At 34.0% G+C, this 24,348-nt stretch overlaps 1 protein-coding gene across 4 annotated transcripts in view; it reads left to right on the plus strand.

The window, feature by feature from the left end:
* The window catches only part of LOC149076599 (putative arginine--tRNA ligase, mitochondrial), a 69,522-nt gene that overhangs the window by 611 nt on the left and 44,563 nt on the right, over positions 1-24,348 (plus strand). For 3 of the 4 annotated variants that reach the window (XM_089244204.1, XM_089244203.1, XM_089244205.1), the window contains exons 2-11: positions 9,780-9,883; positions 10,009-10,103; positions 10,513-10,624; positions 10,849-10,944; positions 16,510-16,607; positions 17,794-17,933; positions 18,310-18,386; positions 18,523-18,607; positions 18,718-18,791; positions 21,745-21,851. In XM_089244204.1, the coding sequence (XP_089100330.1) occupies positions 9,848-9,883; positions 10,009-10,103; positions 10,513-10,624; positions 10,849-10,944; positions 16,510-16,607; positions 17,794-17,933; positions 18,310-18,386; positions 18,523-18,607; positions 18,718-18,791; positions 21,745-21,851 (920 nt within the window). In that variant the 5' untranslated portion in view covers positions 9,780-9,847. Of the gene's footprint in view, positions 1-9,779; positions 9,884-10,008; positions 10,104-10,512; positions 10,632-10,848; positions 10,945-16,509; positions 16,608-17,793; positions 17,934-18,309; positions 18,387-18,522; positions 18,608-18,717; positions 18,792-21,744; positions 21,852-24,348 lie in introns of those variants that run through there. The other variant, XM_089244206.1, reaches the window with a different exon arrangement.

Consider the following 24,348-nt stretch of genomic DNA (forward strand, 5'->3'; position numbering starts at 1 on the left):
AACACATCACTAGCAACAACTTTTTTATAAAAATGTTTTACAAAAATACTTCATTTTATTTATTGATCTCAATAAAATTACTCAAGTTAACTGCACTTTTTAATCTTTAAGTAACAATTGTAACTGTGTGTGTGCAGGACTGCAATGAGGATTGCTACTAATTAAGGACCATTTACGTGAGTTCATTTTTTCATTCTTTGGTGTCCCAGTTGGGAAAAGCTTAGGCAAATTTTGCCCATTACACTAACACCAAATAGTGTAACATGAGTTGTTCATCATGTAAAAATGAAGAATTATGATTCTGTGAAAATTTTCCAGAGTTTGCACAGCGTTAGGGAAAAAGACATAGTATCTATTACCATTTTACTGAATCCTTATTTACGTGAGTTAGAAGATTGAGTAAACTAAATTTTAAATCATTAGGAATGTATGTCAATCTTAAGACCTGTTCTCTTCACACGAGCTCAGTTGGTAAGTGATTAAAGGCCTGTTTTTTTACATGTGTCATGTAGTTCAGCAGCAGCTAGTGAGATTGAGATGATTTTTGATTTTTTTCCATAAGCCTAATGTGTGAACCAAAGACTTTTGTCTGGATATTGTGCTGAGGTGAACATTAAAAGAAGAGTCGACTAGTACCCGGTAGGAATCAAACTCGGTCCCCTTGCAATTCGGGTGAGTGCTCTGTCCATATACCCCACAGTCAGACCAGGCTGTGTCCCTTCTGGGATATAAGCCCTTTACCAAAATCCCTTATACATCACTGGAGACAATGTCTTTACTTCCTTATTTATGCTCTGTAACATGGCGCACTAAAGTAGAGGCATAGTAGCCGCCTCCTCCTGCTATCATTCAAAGCACTCCCAGATTCCATTTTTGTCCCTCAAGTCATTTGACAGCAAAGGAACTGACTCAAAGTCATATTTCAAACCAAGACATTTATTCAAATTCTCAGAAATAAACACAATTACAAAATTTTAGTAGAAAAACACCTTTTTAACGTTGTTGAAATTTTTAGTATAACATTAACAGGGTTCGTACGGGTCAGGGAAAACCTGGAAAAGTCAGGGAAAATGGCCCATTTTTGCTTTAAAACCTGGAAATTTCAGACAACGACCTGGGAAATTGTCACGATTGTCGTCTGATCGGGAAAAAAGATTGATGAAAAATAATAATGAGGAAAAAAAATCCGTCAGGATGAAAAAGGGAATTCCGATAACATCGTAAATATTGATAATCCGTAAAATATTGCAATATATCGCAAAAAACGTTAGATACTGCCAAGGAGGAACGAGGATTTCGTAAGTCCGCTTGGAAAAGCGTATTACTACGACTTTATCGTAACTTTTTCTAGTGCTTCCCCAGAAACATCATAACTACGCATCGTAGAAAGCCATGGGTACAAAGCGCAGTTGCGATAATTTCGTAAGTTGACTTCAGTTAGGAACGACAGATGACGCACGGGTATATTTTGATTTTCCACGTGGGTATTTTTATTTGAAAACAATACGTTGTAAGAAAACTTGTCTGAGCGGATCGTCAGTAGGCTGATTGGATCAAAGCAGTCAAAAATGACCCGTATAAAGCGTGGTGGCAGCTTTGTGGTAAAACTCGCAACATGGGCAGATAAGTTATCCAGAACTATGCCAAGCACGTGAAATCAGAGTTCAGTGAACAACCCCCGATTGCGTAGCTTCGTGGTTCTAGCGCTTACGCGAGTGCAAGCCAACTGTAAAGAATTTTAATGCAGTGAAACCAACTTCATCTTTGACTAATTATGTCACAAAGGAAACAACTTTAAAGGCTTAAATCTTGTGGGCATTGAAATTGCCGAAAAGGGAAATCTTTCATTTCTTAATTGTGTTCCATTTTTCTTCTCCATCAGGCAGGGTTGGTAAAAAAACCGGTTTTTTTGGTTTAAACCAGGTTTTTTTGGTTTAAACCGGTTTTTTTGTTTTAAATAGTATTAACATTAAAAACAATGAAATTTCTGAAAAATCATTCAAACTTCTAATAATTAACTAAAATGAAATGGTTATTAATGTAATTAACACTATTCCCATACTAATTAATCAATAAATATTTCTTACATTTTAACAAAAACCAACTTTTGCAATTTAATTATTTTTTGCTTAACTCAATGGATTACTGTGTGTTTGAAAATTCTTTTAATGTTATTATTAATCATATAATATATAAAGGTTTTTCTCCAGTTACTTTCAGTATGCTTAATTAGGAAGCTATTTTGAAAAAAGTAATAAAAATTAAGTGAATATAATGTATTTAATGAAGCATAAATAATGCAGATTAATTAGCAATGATTTACGATATACAGGGTGATTATAACTAAGGTTCTGATTTCAAAACACTGTAAAAAAAGAACGATTGTCAAAATGACTTGAAAATTGGCATGAATATTCCTAAAAAATACAATTTTATTTGGTAAAGGGGAAAAAATACTTAAAAATATAAAATTAATGACATCATCCAACATGTGGGAAATTTGCTCGCAGAATGGAAACGATAGCCAGTCATGGCAAAATGATACCTTAATTATAGCATTGCATGATTTCATAATTCATGGAAACATCACAAAAAACGAAGTAATTGAACAAATAACTACAACTTACTTAAGAAATGTTAAATATGTTGTCCAACCTGAGGTTGAAAGCACAAAAATTGTTGTTCAACAACAGAATCGGAGTATGCCAGGGTCATGATGTAGATGTGCTTGCAATTCAGCTTTATTAAACCAAATGCCCCCCCCCCCCCCCCGTAAATATTCCTGAGGAACTTCTAACATATAGGGAATGTACTGGAGATTGCAATTCAAAGTTTGCAATCTGACCACTGTTTATTACACCCACAGCCAGAAGTTGCAAGGGTTAAGGTGCATCCTGTCAAAATGGGTCTTCAGCAGCTGCTTTGCTGGTATTGCAATGTGCATCTTGATAGAAGTTCTATCCACACACTGATGCTGTGGAAGTGCTGAAATGATGTGGTGGCACAAAATAGATTATACTGCTGGCCAAGTACAGCATCATCTACTTGCACATTTTGCACTTTTTTCTTTTGCGAAAGAAACTTCCATTGCTTCAGGGGTATCCATGCAAATTTTCAAGTCATTCTGATCAGTACTTATTATATAGTTTTGGGGAATCAAAATTCAAATTATAATCTCCCTGTATATAGCTGATTATTTTTCATAAATCTGTTATTATTATTCAGTAGAACCCTGATTAACTGGGCTTAACAGTGTGAAAGTATAAAAAAAACTACTATTGAATATTAAGACTGGGAGATATACAGTAGGAGACGTGCTACTTCTTATGGGAAAGAAAATGAAAATGTATGTGAGGTAATGTAACTACTAGTACACTGGTCTTTGTCCTTTAAGGACAGCTGATGTCTTTATTGGATTATAGGACCACCTGCCCCTAGCATGATGGTGTCACTACTGTTGCTGCTTCTTTGTGAAGGGAAAAAGAAACCCTGTGAGATAATACACCACTACATTTATATGTGTGATGCAATCCTTATTCATGAATTTGCTAAAGATAGAGCATCAGAATGTAGCCAAAGGGTAAAAAATGTTGTAAGAATGAGAAATTTTGGCTTTTGTATATAACTTTAAATAACTAAGATACTTCATATGAAAAATATATATATATTCTGGCCACTTTTATGAGACTTTTTGAAAAAAACCGCTTATAAAATATTATGTCATTTAAAGATATACCATCAGAATGTACCCCAAGGATATAAAATGTGGTAAAAATGAAACATTTTGGCTAATAATGAACCAATATGATATTTTTCAAGGGAAAAAATTATATTTAGGCAACTTTTATTTGATTTTTTGAAAAAAACCAAACTGGTTTTTTTAAAAAAACCACTTGGTTAAAACCAAACAACCCTGCCATCAGGTGTATTTGAAAAGCATAAATGTGTGTAAAAACATCTACAATTATGATATTGTAATTAAAATTATTAATTTTATAATTAATATAAATAATTTTATAATATAATTAATTTTTTCTAAATTTTTATTAATTTATATCAATTTTTTTATTTAAAAAAAAACCTGGAATTTTTTGAAAATTTGACTGGAAAACTTAGAAAAATCAGGGAAATTTTTTTTACGAAAATGAGTATGAACCCTGATTAAACTATTAATATATCATAGAAAACAATTTCATATATCTCTATTGCCCTTATCTGTTAATGGGTCTGGAATTTTGGCATGTGACTAGAAGAGTCCCACTGTCCGTGTGATTTCCGATATGTAAATGTTTGCCGATTGACGTCTTCAGAACCGACAGAGACCAGTTCATAGTATTCTCGATGTGGGCGTAGCTCACTGGACGTTGTATTACCACACACCAAGGCGCACTATATGCAAATTAGCACAGCATTGTAGCCCATAGAAATCCAATCGATGAAACTGGTTGGGCAAGTGATGCAAGGCCATCAGAGGCATCAATCATCGGACGTTCGTTCAAAGATTGCCAATGGATGCAATTTGGAGGAGGATTAGAGTCAGGATCCAAAGAGACATAGACTTTGAGGATCGCCAGAGTCAACCAATCCAATTGACATGGAAGACGATTCCAACTTGATCAGCACAGAGGATATTAGATGTTGAAACTTTCCATCATCACATGGTATGCTTTGGGAAAATTAAGTCACAGCTCACATTAGGGAATTAGTATTATCTCATCATATAATGTCCAGTCCTGCAGAGACACAAACGCAAGTTTACTATGACATTAGGTCCTACTGGATGATATAATTCCAAGCCAAAGGCTAGATGAGATTTTGTTACATATCTACTGATATGTAAAACACTAAATAGCATCACTGTGCTACAACATTGCGAAAATAAGTTCAAGAAACAAATGTGATCATTCAATGAACACAATCCGTACTTATACTCGTCACAAATAAAATAATCTCGTCCACTTGGACCATGGAAACACTTCATCTCAACATTAAAAATAATACGTCATATAATGCACATTTAGATATAATTTGCATACACTTTCACAAATATTATCATAACTGAAAAACATCAGTTGACAACATGCCAAGTGAAGTGGCCAGGTTCACCCAACACGACCAACAAGGATCATCGCAAAATGGATTATGGGGATTGTTTACCCTTGGATGTCCACTGGCAAAACATATTTATACTTTTTATATTAAATTTAAAAAAAACATATTTCAAACACACAAGAAAACCCCCCAATGAGACTAGGTGATATATCTCCAGGGAGGAACCTATATTGTTAATGGTTAAGAAAAATTATCAATGTTAGATTAATTTTGATGGGAAATCAGCCGCCTGACCTGCAGTCTCATCCTCGTCTAATGACTGGAAGGCCCCAGCCAAAAGACTAAATGTACAAACTAGCCCATACCGGAACTCTAGTAAGACTTTCAGTGGTTTCCGGTAGCTCAGTGATCCTTGGGGTCTAAAGGGAAAAAATCTCTCTCAATATTAAGTATTAAAAATAAAAACATGACCCGGAGGCTATCATGTTGCACTCCCCCTAACTTCAACAAATTGCATTATTCCAGGTGGCAGCAGTAACGTGATTGAGAGGATTTTAGATTTTTCAAAAATCTTTACTCCCTTCGATTTTTTCAAAAATCATCTCAGTGTCGCTGTCATCGCCATCTAGGAGCCATTTGCTGAAGTTAAAAGGGTGAGGCTACTATGCCTCTATTTTAGCGTATCAAGCTACAGAGTTTAAATAAGGATGTAATGGCCCTGTCTCCGGTGGTGTATATAAATAAGCGTGATGACTCACTTGATCACTCATGTGGTCACTCACTTGGTCGCTTGTATCATCATTCATATGTTCACTCATACAGTCACGCGTACGATCAGGGCAGGCAAAATATCAGACATAAATTTCCGATTTACTTGATTACTCACTGAGTCACTGATATGGTCAGGGCAGGTGAGATGTTAGGGGTGAAATTTCCGGGGGCCAAATGTACCGGGGACAAAACGTGCCAGGGGCGAGATGTCGGAGGCGAAATATCGGGGGCAAAGGTTCCATGAACCTCTGAACACACGTTCCAACATGTAACGATTCATTAGAAATTCTCTAGGAAATTTTTTATAAGCTGCATGTACGATTAAGTGATAGTAATTGTATTAAGTCCCCCCCCCCCAAAACACAGAATGAACTGAAAACTGTGACATGAATCCAGGCATACGCATGATTTTCTGAGGGGATGGGTATTCAAAATGTTTTTCTTCTGGCAGGGGGTTATGTGTTTTTCCTGTAAAATAACACTATAATCGCAGGGGATTAAGCCCCCCCCCCCCCGCATACCCTATGCACATGTCACAAAACAATCAGTGTTGCTGTGCAGAACAATGTCAAGAAGAATTTTACGAAATGGGGGAAAAAGAACATGTTTTTTCAACTATTATGGGAATTTTTACCACAGAACATTTTCAGTCAGCTGAGGACTAGCAGAATAATGAAAAACACTGCTTTTTGAGGTATCGAGTATGATACAAGACAGGTTCTCACTGACAGATTTGCTGCAACTATTATCAATAATAATTTTATCTGAAATCAGAAATTTTAATACTTGATCTAAGACAAATTTTTTATGTGTATAAAATGATAATTTTTATGATTAAAAACCATAATTTATTTCTTAAAACTAATAATGATAGAACCTCAAATAGATTCAACTTCTTGTATTTAACTCCAAAAACAAATAAATACCTTGTTCAAAAAAGTATAACTTACCTAGGACCAACTATTTGTAACAAATTCGGAAAAAAATTATTAGACCTTAAAATAAATAATCATCTCAAGAAAGAAATTTTCACATTCTCAACCTCTATAACAAATTTTGAAAGGTTTATTGAAAATATAAATAAGTAACCAAGGAAAAATTTGAAATATCTATAATAAAAAAAAATGACTAAAATGAAATAAATATAAATCGAGCGTGCCGTTTATTATATATAATATTTATTAAGCTCTAGGACGGACCAACTGGGTCCCTAAGAGCTGCATAGTGTATGTTTTGTCTTCTGTTCTGTTGTCTTTATTTTATTTTGTATATTTGTGTTCATGTATTTATGTGTGCTGTTTTGAATTATTAAATAAAAAAAATAATTATTATTATTATATGCCATCTTATTTATCACATGGCAAAGTCCATATTTTATTTATTTATTTATTTATTTAAATACAAACTACAGGCAAAAGCCCAGTTGCAGTTTGCATATATGAATACAAGAAAAACATATATATATACAAAAATAAAAGTTTAAAAATATACATCATCAGTATTACTGCATCTCAGAAATCGGTACAATGGAGAATTTTTCAAAACATCAGAACGATATGGAGGAACATAAAAAAGATTACGACATCTAAGATTGATTCATGGGCAATAAAAAGTAATAAGGTTTAGAATATCAGGTGCATCAATATCAGTGTGAATAATTTTTACAAAAAACCTAGTAAGGGCCCTGAGACGGCGAGTTTCAAGGGAATCATAACAGAACGATGAGCGAAGTATTTCGTTTGGTAAGTAGTGATTATATGACTGATGTTTCTTAAAATATACATAGCGCAGCAAAAACCTGTTTTGAACACGTTCAATTTTAACTATGTTAAATAAGCAATGTGGATTCCAAATTATGCTACAGTATTCTAAAACAGATCGAACATAGCAATTGAAAAGTAACAAAATAGTTTCAACATTGTGAAAAAGCTTACTATTACGAATTATAAACCCAAGACTTCTGGATGCTTTAGACACTATATAATTAATATGTTGGTTAAACGAAAAAGAACTGTGAAATATAACACCTAAATCCTTCACACAATCAACCCTTAGAAGTAATTGACCATCAACACTGTAATCATGTATAAGTGGAGAATGCCTCCTACTATAGGTAATACATTTACACTTATCAATGTTTAAATACAACTTATTATTTACACACCATAAATTCAGTTTGTTAATAGATTCTTGTAATTTAGCAGCGTCATCAGCATTATTAATAACATGAAAATTTTTTACATCATCAGCAAACATTAAGCATTTAGTATCGATACAATCAGGTAAATCATTTATAAATAAAATAAAAAGTAAGGGACCCAAAATCGACCCCTGGGGAACACCATAAAACATGCATAAGAAGAGGATTTACAACCATTAAAAATTACTCTCTGAGATCTCCCAGTAAGGTATGACTCAGTCCACTTGAGCAGATGTCCAGAAAAGCCCCAACCCCTGACCTTCTGAAGAAGAAGAATATGATTGATTGAATCGAAAGCCTTTGAAAAATCAGTATAAACAACATCAATTTGCTGCTTATTATCTATAGTTTGAGCTACATCTTGAGAAAATTCGACTAAATTAGTTAATGAAGATCTCTTAGCAATAAAACCATGTTGACAACTAGAAAACCAGGAACGAACGTGGCCATAAATTCTTTCATGAATGATAAGTTCAAATACTTTACAAGAGGTTGGTCATAATTACCTCTATTGGAATTTGTATCATCTCTTTAGTTCATAAAATATAATGATACCCTCTATAACAGCAATTACCTCCTAACGATATTACTCTCTGTTCTCTTCATAGTGTAAATATATTCCTTCTGTAATGATAAATCCCTTATAACACTATGTTTCTCCCATACCTTAAGTATGTTTATACTGTCGATGCTGCTTATTAAAATCATGACTAATGTTATCATTTTCCAAACAGTAGAACGGACCAATATCATAGCATGGTAAAAAATTTGTTTATAGTTGTCGGGACTTCGGATAATGTTTTTTTCCCATCAAATTTTTTTTATTATTTTTTTCATTCTGAACTTAAGGTTAAAGCCACATTTATTTTTTCCCCTGTGAAGTTTTCATTATCAGGCTGCGAGACTATGTAGGAGGCTGAAAAGTGGTCTGTCCGCCTCACCCTTGTCGACAAAACATTTCTGTACTTAGTCATCATCAGTCTGTGGCAATGTTCTCCAATACACATGCAGATATGTAATTCATGCATCCAAATTTTGTTGCCCTGCAAAAATACTCCTTAAAAAATTTTAGGTACATATTTTTTTAATAGTTATTTTGTGACATAAAAGAAATACCTTTTTTTTATAAAATACCCCTTAATATCTCATAGAAGAGTGAAATTAATCTTTCAAATTATATTTGAGAATAACACTGGTCTGCAGCATTCACTGTATCCTTGTGCGTGTGGAGCTGCTTTTTGCAATGGCCTATAATGAAGGCAAATATATGATGAAAAATCCCTTTCCTTCAGTTCTTGACCAGTTTGTTTCATTTGACCAGATTGTAATTTCTTTTACCAAGAGATTTTCTCATGGGATCTATAAAAATATTGTGCATTTAAAAAAATAACGTAATTTGTGATATATACATTAGACAGCTCCATTCTAATGCCGCACAATGGCTGAGTAATAAAAATGCAGGATTTTTAGCTTAAATAAAATAAAGTCCTATTTTAGAATAAAATTGAATGATTTTTTTTCACATTGTGTAACTAATTAGGTGGAGAAAAGAACAGAGCTTCCCTGTTTGAGCAATACCTGTTTACCATATGTCCTGTTCGATCAAACAGGGTGTATGGTCGCCATATTTGCAAACTGGACTTTTTTGGATATACTTACTATTTGGTTGTTGTTATCAGAAACTAGTGTCCCAATGTGATCACATTAAGTGGCGTGAACTGTATATCTAAAATATTTTCATAAATGAATATTTTAGGTTCATGACTTACACCTGAAATCTGAACTAAATAAAAAGGCTGCAGACATCCATGAAGACGTTTGAAAATGACTTCAGTTATCCGTAACAGAATAGCAAATAAGGTAAAGAGATGATAAATGGTTATTATAATAAAATGACCCATCACAATGAATGTAATTTTAAGCATGGTTTTTCTTAATTATTGTAGTTTCATATTTACTCACCTCTGAAAAATCAATTTTTACAGGTTTTATCTTGTGTTACTGCATTCTTGGATGCAGAAGAATATACTATATTAAGAGGCACTCTTCCACGCTCAATAAAGCTGTGCAAAGCACAAAGGTAACTGAAACAGATATGCAATTGTGAGATAATAGTTTTACAGATTCTTTCTGTTCATACAACAGAGATCGATCCAGACGGTTTATGGGGTTATGTTTTTGTGAAAATAATCCATAATTTTAAATGAAGAAATACAATCTACTTAATCTGCAAAAGAAATAAAATTTTAAATTCATTGTCACATTAATTTGTATTTTGTGAAGGGTACGTTTTTCAGATTCAGAATTTTGTGAGCAGGAATTACAATCCAGGAAAAAAACCCAAATGGATAGACCTCTGTATAATGACCAATGATGGAATGCAATTAAATATCAATGTTGTTATTTTACTTTTTTTTTTTAATTCATGTCCTATTACTCATTCATTATATGTATTGCTTTGCTACATTATTCCTTTCATCTTTTCTTAGTTACAATCAACCAACAACATTCGAACTCACGTGGCTGGATTTTCTTCAATTGAAACCTGAACTCTCTGATAGAATTCATCCCGATTCTTTTTATACAATACTTCGGAATAAGGTTGACTGTGTGTTCTGGTTTTTTATCATGGTCACATATATTTTTCAGTCATATATTTGTGTAATTTCAATAACATAATTTGAAGTTAAATCACAGAGATCTTATAAGTATCAGTTAAAACAATAAATAATTAGCATTGGATAGCATAACACATGAACGTCTCAGTAATTTTTGCTTTCATATTATTTTTAAATTCTAAAAACTTTGAAACATTTGTATTTCAGGAATGGTTAGAAAAAGATGGCATATGGGGTGTATCAGCTGAAGATGAGCCCCAAAAATGTTTCAAATTTATGATAAACAATTTGGATTTTGCCAAAGTACTGAGTTTTATCAAATTTTTCATATTTTCGTATTTATTTCCCAATATTGATTTTTTTTGGTTGGATATCAAATATTGAACAATAATATGAAACATTAGTATTGTTTAATTTCTCATTCTGTCTGTGCCCAACCCTTTTCATGCCAATTTTTCTCCTTTTTAATAGTTTTTCATACCTCTCTTGAAGCAAAAAATACAAATTAGAAAGCAAGATAAAATCATAAAATGCACGGCTCCCACTCATCCTACTTTTCCTTTTTCTTGGTAGAATGTTCTACTTTCTCGGTTTTGTCCTACTTTTCCTACCAAATCCTATCTACAAAATTTGTGTAATTGGTTTTAATTGAGGAGGGAATCATCGATATATTGCCAAATAGAACAAATGTTGTAGATCACAATTAATGATTCTGTCAAAGCAGAAATAGTATTTTCAAGGTTATTTGGGGGCGTATGTGGACCATTTGCAGGGGTGGGAACTCTGCGCCAATTGCGCCGCACTGCGCCAAAACTAATATCTTGCGCCATCCTGTTCCAATAGCGTATTTTCACATTTTTCTGCGCCAAATAGCAAATTTTGCTTCAGTATGCCCGGAATTTCGGAAAGGACGCCAAAAAAATTTTTGTTCCTTCTAGCCACGAAACGTTTCTTTACGAGAAGAGCGTGTTTTATTCCAGTATACTTAAACTATTGCCCCCTGATCGGGCTTTCCATCGCGAAACCCCAATATTGTCCTTGATTGTGGAACTGAAGATGGTTTGCAATGCCTTTCAGCTTTAAAGTGAAAATTCGAGTGTTTCCGTTTAAAAAAAAAGTCGTCACTGGAAGCAGCAAAAATTGCTGTAGTCGATTGTCATTGTGTTAAATCCCGATGTTTCGTGAAAAAAATTTTCATTCCAGGAGTAAAAAGCGCATGCATGTCCGCCGAATTACGAATGTTAGTTAGGAAACTTTGCCGAATAACGAGCGTTAAATCGTCAATATCGCCAAATAACGAGCGTCAGATCGCCAATCTCGCCAGATGATGAGTGATGAATCGCCAAATATCGAGTTGGTTCTTCCGAAATTCTCTCCCATTTTGCAGCAATTTCTTTCCAAGTATTAACAACTTATAAAGTTTTTGTAGCTCATTTGAAGTGCTGCTGTTCAAGGCAGCAAATAGTGCCCTGAGTAAGCAAAAATCATCTTAAATAGATGGGTGCAAAAAATTTTATGACAGCCGCTCTTTCAAACAAGGTGTCAAAAGCCTAAAACACCAAAACAAAAATCAAGCTGACGAAAAGATGTTTGATAACAAAAGACAGTGCAGTTTTATTTTGAAAAGGGTTGAGGGTTAACGAAAATATTCTTGTTAATTTCACCGCTCCAATTTATAAATATCTGCTCCGAATCCCATATTTTGCTGCTCCAAAATTGCTCCAAATCCTGATTGCTGTTCCAAAGCTGCTCCGAAATGGACTTAGTCACTTCCCACCCCTGCATTTGGTTTATTAATATTCCATTTGCTCAGTTTGTTGTTGGCAGTAGTAGTAAGAAGTAGAAAAGTAGCATTAAAAACTTCTGTCTGAATGGAAAAAATTAATTTTGTATTTACTACTTCATGGTGTTGGACAGTAACTAACACACATTTATCATTCAAAATTATAGTCCACATTTCGTATACAGGTGAAGCAACAGTTTGCATTACAAAGCAGTTGGATATTTGGGTTATGAGGTTGCGTGATTTGGATAAAATGATGGATTCAGGATAATTGATTAATTTCTTAAAATAATTATTTATTTACAACACGAAACATAAGACGAAATAAAAAAATCTACGGAGCGACATGTTAAGCTCTTGATGGTTTGATCGCTTCTCTTGCGATTTCCCGCGTGACAATCCAATGGCGTCGGCTTTACAAGTGCCGCCATCTGTGAGATAAAATACAAATCGAATCTCACCACATGAGTTTCCCCCCAGTGAAGGAACATGGTGAGAGAACGATAAATGAGATACAAAATGAAAATGTGATACAAAAAATTATTCATAAGATGCAGAATAATAGATGTGCAAGACATAATACAATGATGCAGGAAATCATGTGCAATAAGTATACACTTAAAAAAAAATATGATGCAAAATGTACAATTAAATGCAGAAAATTCAATAAGCTGTACAAAATGTATATCGGATGCATAATATAAATGAGATGCATGAAATACAAGATGCAAAAAAATATTATGATGCACAATTCGAAACAAAATTAATTTCGGTTATCAGCCTAGGACTGAATTTGACTTTTCTGCCAGACCTAGTGACATATGGTTGTACTGGCACAGTGTCATTTTTCTTTTCTTCGAGCTTGTTTTTGTCAAGTTCCACACAGACATCGTTAAAGATAAATGCGGGTTTCACTCTGTCAAGTGAAACACAGGTCTTTCTCCCATTTACATTTAAAGTGATATTTTTTTCATTACGAGAAATCACTTCATGGGGTCCAGTATATGGTTGTGTCAAAGGTGGTGTGATCTTGTCAATTCGAAGAAACACATGTGAGCAAGTTTGCAGTTGAGGATGCACATAAATTTTGGATTGACCATGAGGTGATGTTTTGCATGGTTTGATACTATTCATACGCTCTCTGAGCTGTTGTACGTATGTGTATGTTGATGAGAGCTGACCGGGTGTATCCGTGCAGAGATCTGCAGGTAATCTCAAAGATGTACCAAAAACCAACTCGGCACTAGAGGCTTTGATATCCGGCTTGACGGCTGCCCTGAGACCAAGTAAGATGGCTGGCAATGTGACGGTCCACTTTGGATTCTCATGTGCCTTCAATGAGCTTTTTAAGACACGGTGGAACCGTTCGACCATGCCATTGGCCTGTGGATGGTAAGCAGTGGTACGAATCCTGCTAGTGCCAAGCAGGTTGATCAGTTCTCTGAAGAGTGATGATTCGAACTGCCGTCCTTGATCGGTTGTTATGGTTGATGGACATCCATAACGGGAAATCCAACCATCGAACAAGGCACGACAAACTGTGTCTGCTGTGATGTCTGCTACAGGTATGACTTCCGGCCATCTGGTGTAGCGATCAATTACTGTTAAACAGTATGTCTTTCCTTCTGAAGGAGGCAGAGGTCCAACCAGATCGATATGAATATGAGAAAATCTTGCATTGGGTGTTGCAAAGGTGCCTAAAGGTGTTTTGGTATGCTTATGAACCTTTGAGCGTTGGCACTCATTGCAACACTTTACCCAATCTTTGATGTTCCTTCTCATGTTAGGCCAAACGTATCTTGCAGATATTAACTGAGTAGATGATGTTACACCTGCATGAGCAAGATTGTGGAAATGATGAAAAATAGTCTTGCGGAAGCTCGCTGGAACAAATGGTCTTGGTGAGCCTGTAGACACATCACACACCAGTTCTGTTGCGGTAAATGGACTTGGCATTGACTTGAAAGTCAGTGAATTAGAGTTGTCTTGCTGTAACTGTTTTAATTCAGGATCCTCTCGTTGAGCAGTTGCAAAAAGGTCAAAATCCAGGAATGGTGATTTGGTGTTTCATCAATTGAATTTTTGGGTTACCAAGTTTCTGGATCTGGCATCGAGCCTTTAACAGATCGTGTTGATTGCATCCTGAACTTTCCTAAGCCAAAAACCATCACTCAATTACGACGTTTTCTTGGTCTCTTCAACTTTTATCGTCGTTTTGTGCCCAGAGCTGCACACATCTTAACACCTCTACACAAGTTTTTGGAGGGAATAAAAAACAAAAAGAAATCCAAAAGAGCTACTCAAACCAAGCCAGCTGATATCCTTCAGTGGACTGATCCAGCCAAGCAAGCATTCATCGATGCGAAGCAAGCTTTAGCGGGTGCAACATTACTTCACCATCCAATTCCTGGTGCCAAGCTAAGTCTATGGGTTGACGCCAGTGATTTAGCAGTCGGTGGTTCGCTAATGCAATCAAATGGAAAAGGATGGGAACCCATTGCATTCCTGTCCATGAAACTGACAAAGAGTCAACAGAAGTTCTCCACTTACGACCGAGAACTGTTAGCAATGTACACTGCTGTCAAAAGATTCCGGCACATGCTAGACGGCCGTGAGTTCATAATTTTCACAGATCAGAAACCTCTTGTCTTCGCCTTCAAGCAAAATCCTGATAAATGCAGCCCACGTCAATGGCGACACCTCGACTTCATCTCGCAATTCAGCACTGATGTTCGTCATACTAAAGGTGCAGATAATGTGGTAGCTGACGCTCTTTCAAGAATAGTAATCAACTCGATTTCCAAATCACGCAACCTCATAACCCAAAGTATGGGTAGATTGCCTCGTGCTGCAGTGAAGAAACTGGAACTTGTTTGAAGTCCGCGGTCACCATACTTTGGGTTATGAGGTTGCGTGATTTGGATAAAATGATGGATTCAGGATAATTGATTAATTTCTTAAAATAATTATTTATTTACAACACGAAACATAAGACGAAATAAAAAAATCTACGGAGCGACATGTTAAGCTCTTGATGGTTTGATCGCTTCTCTTGCGATTTCCCGCGTGACAATCCAATGGCGTCGGCTTTACAAGTGCCGCCATCTGTGAGATAAAATACAAATCGAATCTCACCACAGATACATAGGCCTATTCTAGGCTTGTAGCATTCAATTGTCTTCTGTATTTTTTGGGCATGCAGAGACATGAACAACATTTGCAATGCTCAGCAAAGAACTAGAAATGAAAGTGCTTCATTTGTCAAAAATGATGACACTGGCATTGGACAGTAAAATGTAAACAAATCCCTTTAAAAAAATCATGGACAACGAAGTAAAACCATCTGTTTTACCTAGACTTAATTTACACCGGAGCTTGTAATTTACATATTTTGCACTGTGCTTTTGAAAGTGGTCTCGAAGGTGCGTCTTCGTAATTTGCTGTACATTATCAAAGAGAGTTGACAGTCTGGACTGTGGAAGACTCCAAAAAAAGAATGTAATATAATATTGTTGGAACAGAAAAGAATCGTCTGTGGTTGGGTTGCTAGTGGACTATTTTGGCCGAAAATTGGTTTTGTAATGAAGTCATTTTCGTCATTGTGCTTTGACTTAAGTCAATCTTGAATACTATTCAAGATTGACTCCATGGATTGTTCTCCATGGTGGTATGAAAAAAAAAATTTAATGGAATTTAAATTTTTTTTATTGTTATTTTTTTATAAATTTTTTTTTTTTTTTTTGTTATGCTATGATTATGTTGTCTAATAGGGGTACCCTCTCCCATCCTACTTTTTACTCCTGCTTTTTTCTATTGTTTCTAATTTTTTGAGTGGGATCCCAGTAAAATGATTATTTATAATTCCTTTAATCATCGTCAAATTATTCAGAGATCATAATTTTAAATATTATATGCTATTAACTTTATTACAGCTCCTATTTTATGGTCATTTGTTCATTGGAGCTCCTGAGTTTATGCATCAGGAATATAATTATCTTGATAACACATGTGTTGTACAATGAGATATAAATATTTTCAGTGCTGACAAAATTATTCGAATTGGTTTATCTCTTATTATCTTATAGATTGTTCTCCATGATATTCATGACAATTTCAAAGACTTGTGCAATAATAGTGTATTCTTCATTCCTGAACCGCCAGAAAGGGTTGTCGTTGAATTCAGGTAAATTTGGATTAATACTGTTTTGCTAGTTATCAAAAAAATTTCATCCATTTCCACTCATGGCCTATTCATCATAGCATTCACATACAGAGGGAGGCTTAAGTATTTTGCGGCCTGGTGTGAAACAGTTTTGCGGCCCTCTAAAACAAAGTTTTGCTATTCCCTAGTAACCATGAAAACATTGGTGCATTCCATGTTTACATTGGCATCTGATGATGAATATCATGAATATCAGACTATTATTTCATGGTCATAAAAAAATATTTGAGAAAGCCATTGGACAATAAATTTGGATGATAGTGCGTTCCCGCTGTCCCTTGAAAAAATGCATCCTTACCCTTCGGACTTGCCGAAGGGTAAGGAAGGTCGGACTAAGTCCGACAGACCAGACACGACCCAGGCTCTATCCCTCCCGGGATATAACCTGCATAGTCCAGCACTGCTCACATTGCAGCCCAATGAGGTTGCTGAGAGAGAAAAAAAAAATGAATATATCTGAATATAGCAACCCAAAACAAAAGCAATTTTCATGAAAAAACTGGAAACTATGCAGACAATATGATACATTGCCTATAAAATAATCTAATTTTTTTTTTCTTACACGCTGACTTTTGCATTTTATTTCAAATAATTTCTTTAATCACTGATTATATTTTTATTTTTGATGCCCTATTTCTTGGAAGTTATTTCGTGGAGGAATGTGTACGAGGTGCATGTGCGGTTAAGTCATAGTAGTGAAAAAAATTATTAAACTATTTCTGAGCTTCTCATCAGTGAATCAATTGCATTTTTTCTCAAAAAATTTTTTCTTGTAATCTAAAAAACAAACATTTATGCCTTACTAAAAGCTCAGAACGAATTCTGAATAGTTAAAACTGAATTAATTAATTGACAAAAAATATATATACTGTCATATTTATGTACAATTTTTTTCGAGATTGTGCTTTTTTTGAAAAACAAAATTAATGTATGTTCCACATTAATGTAAGGGCCACAAACCTTTAAAACAATGTTTTTAAAAACATAAATACTGCAACAGATAAGCCAATAAATATTGTAATAGCTTATGTGACCAAACCACAGTATTCACCTGGCTAAAATTTTCCCTTTGTTTCTTGAGGTATCATTAATTTGATGTCTGGGGCATAAGTAGTATACTCACACTTTTGTGTCTTTTACTTTACAGTTCACCCAATATTGCAAAACCATTTCATTTTGGACATTTTCGATCAACCATCATTGGGAATTTTATTTCCAACTTATTCAGGTTTGTCGGCCATGATGTCACAACTATAAACTATATAGGTGACTGGGGCCTTCAGTATGGTAAGTTTTTTTTCTCCCTTCTATCAATTCATATCCCTGATACATCAGGTTGAATAACTAATTTTTATTGTTTTTTTTCATGGTTTTACCTGAAAAATCAATATATTCAATATTTTCTTCATACATGAGTACAATTTCAGAACAGATGCAGTATGGCCCACCACTACTTTGGCGACTTTTTCCTCGCGATAAGTCACCAAGACCATCGTAGCTGTCCCCCCCCAAACATCAGTATTTGCAGTATTTTACCAAGAATTGAAAAATTATAACAGGATTCTGTTTTCCAAATAGCTAATTCATTTTTTCCCCTTCACTTTATGGTTACTGCAAAAATATTTCAAATCAGTTAATTTTTTATATGTTTTTACACTTCTAGGTATACTTGCTACTGGATACTCAGATTTTGGTTCTTCAACAAAATTTACAGAAGATCCTTTGCTTCATCTATATGAGGTTATTTTGAAGCCAACTTTACTGTTTCGTGAAACATTCAACTATAAATTATGTTTAAAATAGAAAGTTTGATGACAAAGATTTTGCTAGATGAAGAACCTTATCTCTATCCCTTTGTATTCATTTTTATATTTAGGTGTACAGGGAAGCAAATATCAAAAGTTCCGAAGATGAGAATTTCAGTAACAGAGCTAGGAAACATTTTCAAGATATGGAAAATGGTAAATTATTCATTTAATTCATTTTCCATACAACCAAATGTGATGTGTATTTTCTTTTATATATATATATATCCTAAACATTCTCAGTCAGATTCTAAATGATATTTTAGGAAATGAAGAAATCTTGAAGCAATGGAGGAATTTTAGAGACATCAGTCTGCAAAAAATGAATGACACGTATGCGGTAATTCTGTTTAATGTTTCAATTTATAATTTTTTTCTGAATCCAACAGAGCCTCAATTAATGGGGAGGGGGGTAAAGGGTCTAGAATCAACTTGGTCAATGATTCTTGGTAAATAGAAAGAAATGATCCCCCAAAAAGTGAAAAATAAATCTGCTGATCAGATAAATTGGGTGATTCATTTGAACCCCTTCTGCGGAAACGAACCACTTTGATGATCTATATTACTGGTTAAATAAAAAGCATGAATGCACAAACTCTTACCCATTGAGAGTGATGTGGAGGGTAACATTTGAGACTTTGTGGGCAGACAGTGTGGAAGGAAAAAGGGACAGCGATGAGAAAGAAATGAAACATTTCTTTTCAGAGGAACAACATGTATGCAAGAAAGAGAATAACGATCATGCAATAGCAGTCAATTTGAGGGAAAGAAATAAGTCCCCCAAAATGTGCATATGGGGGACAGACATAAATACTCATAAGGACAATTAAGTTTTAGAAAGTTGTCTCAATGCAGTTGTATTTCAGCCAGGGTTGGTAAAAAACCGGTTTTTTTGAAAAAAACCAAAAAACCGGGTTTTTTTGGTTTAAACCAGTTTTTTTTATTTTAAATAGTATTAACATTAAAAACAATAAAATTTCTGAAAAATCATTCAAACTTCCAATAATTAACTAAAATAAAATGTTTATTAATGTAATTAACACTATTCCCATGCTAATTAATCAATAAATATTCATTACATTTTAACAAAAACCAACTTTTGCAATTTAATTATTTTTTGCTTAACTCAATGGATTACTGTGTGTTTGAAAATTCTTTTAATGTTATTATTAATCATATAATATATAAAGATTTTTCTCCAGTTACTTTCAGTATACTTAATTTAGAAGCTATTTTGCAAAAAGTAATAAAAATTAGGTGAATATAATGTATTTAATGAAGCATAAATAATGCAGATTAATTAGGAATGGTTTACAATATACGGGGTGATTATAACTAAGGTTCTGATTTCAAAACCCTGTAAAAAAAGAACTATTGTCAGAATGACTTGAAAATTGACATGAACATTCCTGAAAAAATTCAATTTTATTTGATAAATGGGAAAAAATACTTAAAAATGTAAAATTAATGACATCATCCAACATGTGGGAAATTTGCCCGCAGAATGGAAATGATAGACAGTCATGACAGAATAAAAACTATAATATAAATTAGGTGAATATAATGTATTTAATGAAGCATAAATAATGCAGATTAATTAGCGATGATTTACTATATACAGGGTGATTATAACTAAGGTTTGGATTTCAAAACACTGTAAAAACAGAATGACTTGAAAATTAACATGAATGTTCTTGAAAAAATGGAATTTTATTTGGTAAAGGGGAAAAAGATAATTAAAAATGTAAAATTAATGACATCATCCACCACTTGGGAAATTTGCTTGCAGAATGGAAACGATAGCAAGTCATGGCAAAATGATAACTTAATTAAAGCATTTCACGATTTCATAATTCATGGAAACATCACAAATAACGAAGTAATTGAACAAATAACTACAACTTACTTAAGAAATGTTAAATATGTTGTTCACCGCGTGTTCTGGCTACGAGGTTGAAAGCACAAAAATTCTTGTTCAACAACAAAATCAGAGTATGCCATGGTCATAATGTGGATGTTCTTGCAATTCAGCTTTATTAAACCACTTAATCTAACCACTGTTTATAACATTTTGAGGTACCCCCACAGCCAGAAGTTGCAAGGGTTAAGGTGCATCCTGTCAAAATGGGTCTTCAGCAGCTGTTTTGCTGGTATTGCAATGTGCATCTTGATAGAAGTTCTATCCACACACTGATGCTGTGGAAGTGCTGAAATGATGTGGTTGCACAAAATAGATTATACTGCGGGCCAAGTACAGCATCGTCTACTTGCACATTTTGCACTTTTTTCGTTTGCAAAAGAAACTTCCATTGCTTCAGGAGTATCCATGTAAATTTTCAAGTCATTCTGATCAGTACTTACTGTATAGTTTTGGAATCAAAACTTAAATTATAATCACCCTGTATATAGCTGATTATTTTTCAAAAATCTGTTACTACTATACAGTAGAATCTTGATTAACTGGGCTTAACAGTGTGTGTGTAAAAGTATAAAAAAAAAAACTATTGAATATTAAGACTGGGCGATATACATTAGGAGATGTGCTACTTCTTATGGGAAAGAAAATGAAAATGTATGTGAGGTAATGTAACAACTAGTACACTAGTCTTTGTCCTTGAGGGACAGCTGGTGTCTTTATTGGATTATAGGACCACCTGCCCCTAGCATGATGGTGTCACTACTGTAGCTGCTTCTTTGTGAAGGGAAAAAAAAACCCCTGTGAGATAGATATAATACACCATTACATTTAGATGTGTGATGCAATTCTTATTCATGAATTTGCTAAAGATAGAGCATCAGAACGTAGCCAAAGGTTAGAAAATGTTGTAAGAATGAGAAATTATGTCTTTTATATATAACTTTAAATGGCTAAGATACTTCATATGAAAAAAATATATATATTCTGGCCACTTTTATGAGACTTTTTGAAAAAAACAACTTATAAAATCTTATGTCATTTAAAGATATACCATCAGAATGTACCCCAAGGATATAAAATGTGGTAAAAATGAAACATTTTGGCTAATAATGAACCAATATGATATTTTTCAAGGAAAAAAATGATATTTAGGCAACTTTTATTTGATTTTTTGAAAAAAACTCGGGTTCACGTGGTTAAAACCAAGGTTTAAACCAAACAACCCTGATTTCAGTATCAACATATCAATGATTTATATACCTATATTGAATGATAATGGGAATTAAATTCTTGCTTTGTTCTAATATGATTACAATGATTACTTACTTATGACGACAGTCATCAGCAGGATTTTTTTTTCTGTTCCCCTTTTCAGCGACTTGGTGTAGAGTTCACTGAAACTCATGGAGAAAGTATGTATGCCAGCAAAACTAACAGTGTACTTAAAGAACTTGTAGAGAGGTCTGTTGCTTCATATGAAAGGTAATAAGTGTTGTTTTTTCTCTGTGTCGTCATATAGTTTACTCATGATTCATTCTAGTTTCACAAATTTGTTGTCTCTTCTATCTATTAAGATCTCTTCCCTATTTTGCTATTTTTTAATTTTTTAATAAATAAATTTCCAAGATGCGTAGATCTATTTGAAAGTCAAATGAAGTTTCCAAGGATGGTGTCACTCTCCGCTATAATACAAAGGTTTTTAACAGCTGGCTGAGGTAAAGATGAATTTAGGAAAGGAAAAAAAATTCAACTGTCCTTGCAAGGAATCGAACCCATGTCCTCTCACTTTCCTTCCTAAATTCATCTTTGTGTCATCCAGCTGTTAAAAACCTTCATGTGGATAGCGGAGAGTCACATCCTTGAATACATCACTATCTGGTGACAGTGTCAGCAGTTGCGTGAGCTTTGGTCTGAGTTAGGGGTCCAACCGTCCATTTCACATAAACTCTAAGCAAAGATTGAGATTCGTTGCCATTTTGTGGTCTAGGGCGCTCACCTGCCAAGTGAGAGGATGTGGGTTCATTTCCCTGCAAGGGCAGTTGAATTTTCTGCTTTTCCTAAATTCATCTTCATGTCAGCCAGCCAGGGTTGGTAAAAAAACCGGTTTTTTTGAAAAAAACCAAAAAACCGGGTTTTTTTGGTTTAAACCAGGTTTTTTTGTTTTAAATAGTATTAACATTAAAAAAAATGAAATTTCTGAAAAATCATTCAAACTTCCAATAATTAACTAAAATAAAATGTTTATTAATGTAATTAACACTATTCCCATACTGATTTATCAATAAATATTTCTTACATTTTAACAAAAACCAACTTTTGCAGTTTAATTATTTTTTGCTTAATGGATTACTGTGTGTTTGAAAATTCTTTCAATGTTATTATTAATCATATAGTATATAAAGGTTTTTCTCCAGTTACTTTCAGTATGCTTAATTAGGAAGCTATTTTGCAAAAAGTAATAAAAATTAGGTGAATATAATGTATTTAATGAAGCATAAATAATGCAGATTAATTAGCAATGATTTACGATATACAGGGTGATTATAACTAAGGTTCTGATTTCAAAACACTGTAAAAAAAGAATGATTGTCAGAATGACTTGAAAATTGGCATGAATATTCCTGAAAAAATTCAATTTTATTTGATAAAGGGGAAAAAATACTTAAAAATGTAAAATTAATGATATCATCCAACATGTGGGAAATTTGCTCGCAGAATGGAAACGATAGCCAGTCATGGCAAAATGATAACTTAATTATAGCATTGCATGATTTCATAATTCATGGAAGCATCACAAAAAACAAAGTAATTGAACAAATAACTACAACTTACTTAAGAAATGTTAAATATGTTGTCCAACCTGAGGTTGAAAGCACAAAAATTGTTGTTCAACAACAGAATCGGAATATGCCATGGTCATGATGTAGATGTGCTTGCAATTCAGCTTTATTAAACCAAATGCCCCCCCCCCCCCCGTTAATATTCCTGAGGAACTTCTAACATATAGGGAATGTGCTGGAGATTGCAATTCAAAGTTTGCAATCTGACCACTGTTTATTACACCCACAGCCAGAAGTTGCAAGGGTTAAGGGGCATCCTGTAAAATGGGTCTTCAACAGCTGCTTTGCTGGTATTGCAATGTGCATCTTGATGCAAGTTCTATCCACACACTGATGCTGTGGAAGTGCTGAAATGATGTGGTTGCACAAAATAGATTATACTGCTGGCCAAGTACAGCATCATCTACTTGCACATTTTGCACTTTTTTCTTTTGTGAAAGAAACTTCCATTGCTTCAGCAGTATCCATGCAAATTTTCAAGTCATTCTGATCAGTACTTATTGTATAGTTTTGGAGAATCAAAATTCAAATTATAATCTCCCTGTATATAGCTGATTATTTTTCATAAATCTGTTATTATTATTCAGTAGAACCCTGATTAACTGGGCTTAACAGTGTGAAAGTATAAAAAAAACTACTACTGAATATTAAGACTGGGAGATATACAGTAGGAGACATGCTACTTCTTATGGGAAAGAAAATAAGATTGTATGTGAGGTAATGTAATTACTAGTACATTGGTCTTTGTCCTTTAAGGACAGCTGATGTCTTTATTGGATTATAGGACCACCTGCCCCTAGCATGATGGTGTCACTACTGTTGCTGCTTCTTTGTGAAGGGAAAAAAAAACCCTGTGAGATAATACACCACTACATTTAGATGTGTGATGCAATCCTTATTCATGAATTTGCTAAAGATAGAGCATCAGAATGTAGCCAAAGGGTAGAAAATGTTGTAAGAATGAGAAATTTTGGCTTTTGTATATAACTTTAAATAACTAAGATACTTCATATGAAAAATATATATATATTCTGGCCACTTTTATGAGACTTTTTGAAAAAAACCGCTTATAAAATCTTATGTCATTTAAAGATATACCATCAGAATGTACCCCAAGAATATAAAATGTGGTAAAAATG

The sequence above is a fragment of the Pholcus phalangioides genome, unplaced genomic scaffold, assembly GCF_987345545.1.
Source record: "Pholcus phalangioides strain wild (caught in Gottingen) unplaced genomic scaffold, Ppha-v1.0 ptg000015l_1, whole genome shotgun sequence".
NCBI classification, from domain to species: Eukaryota; Metazoa; Arthropoda; class Arachnida; order Araneae; family Pholcidae; genus Pholcus; species Pholcus phalangioides.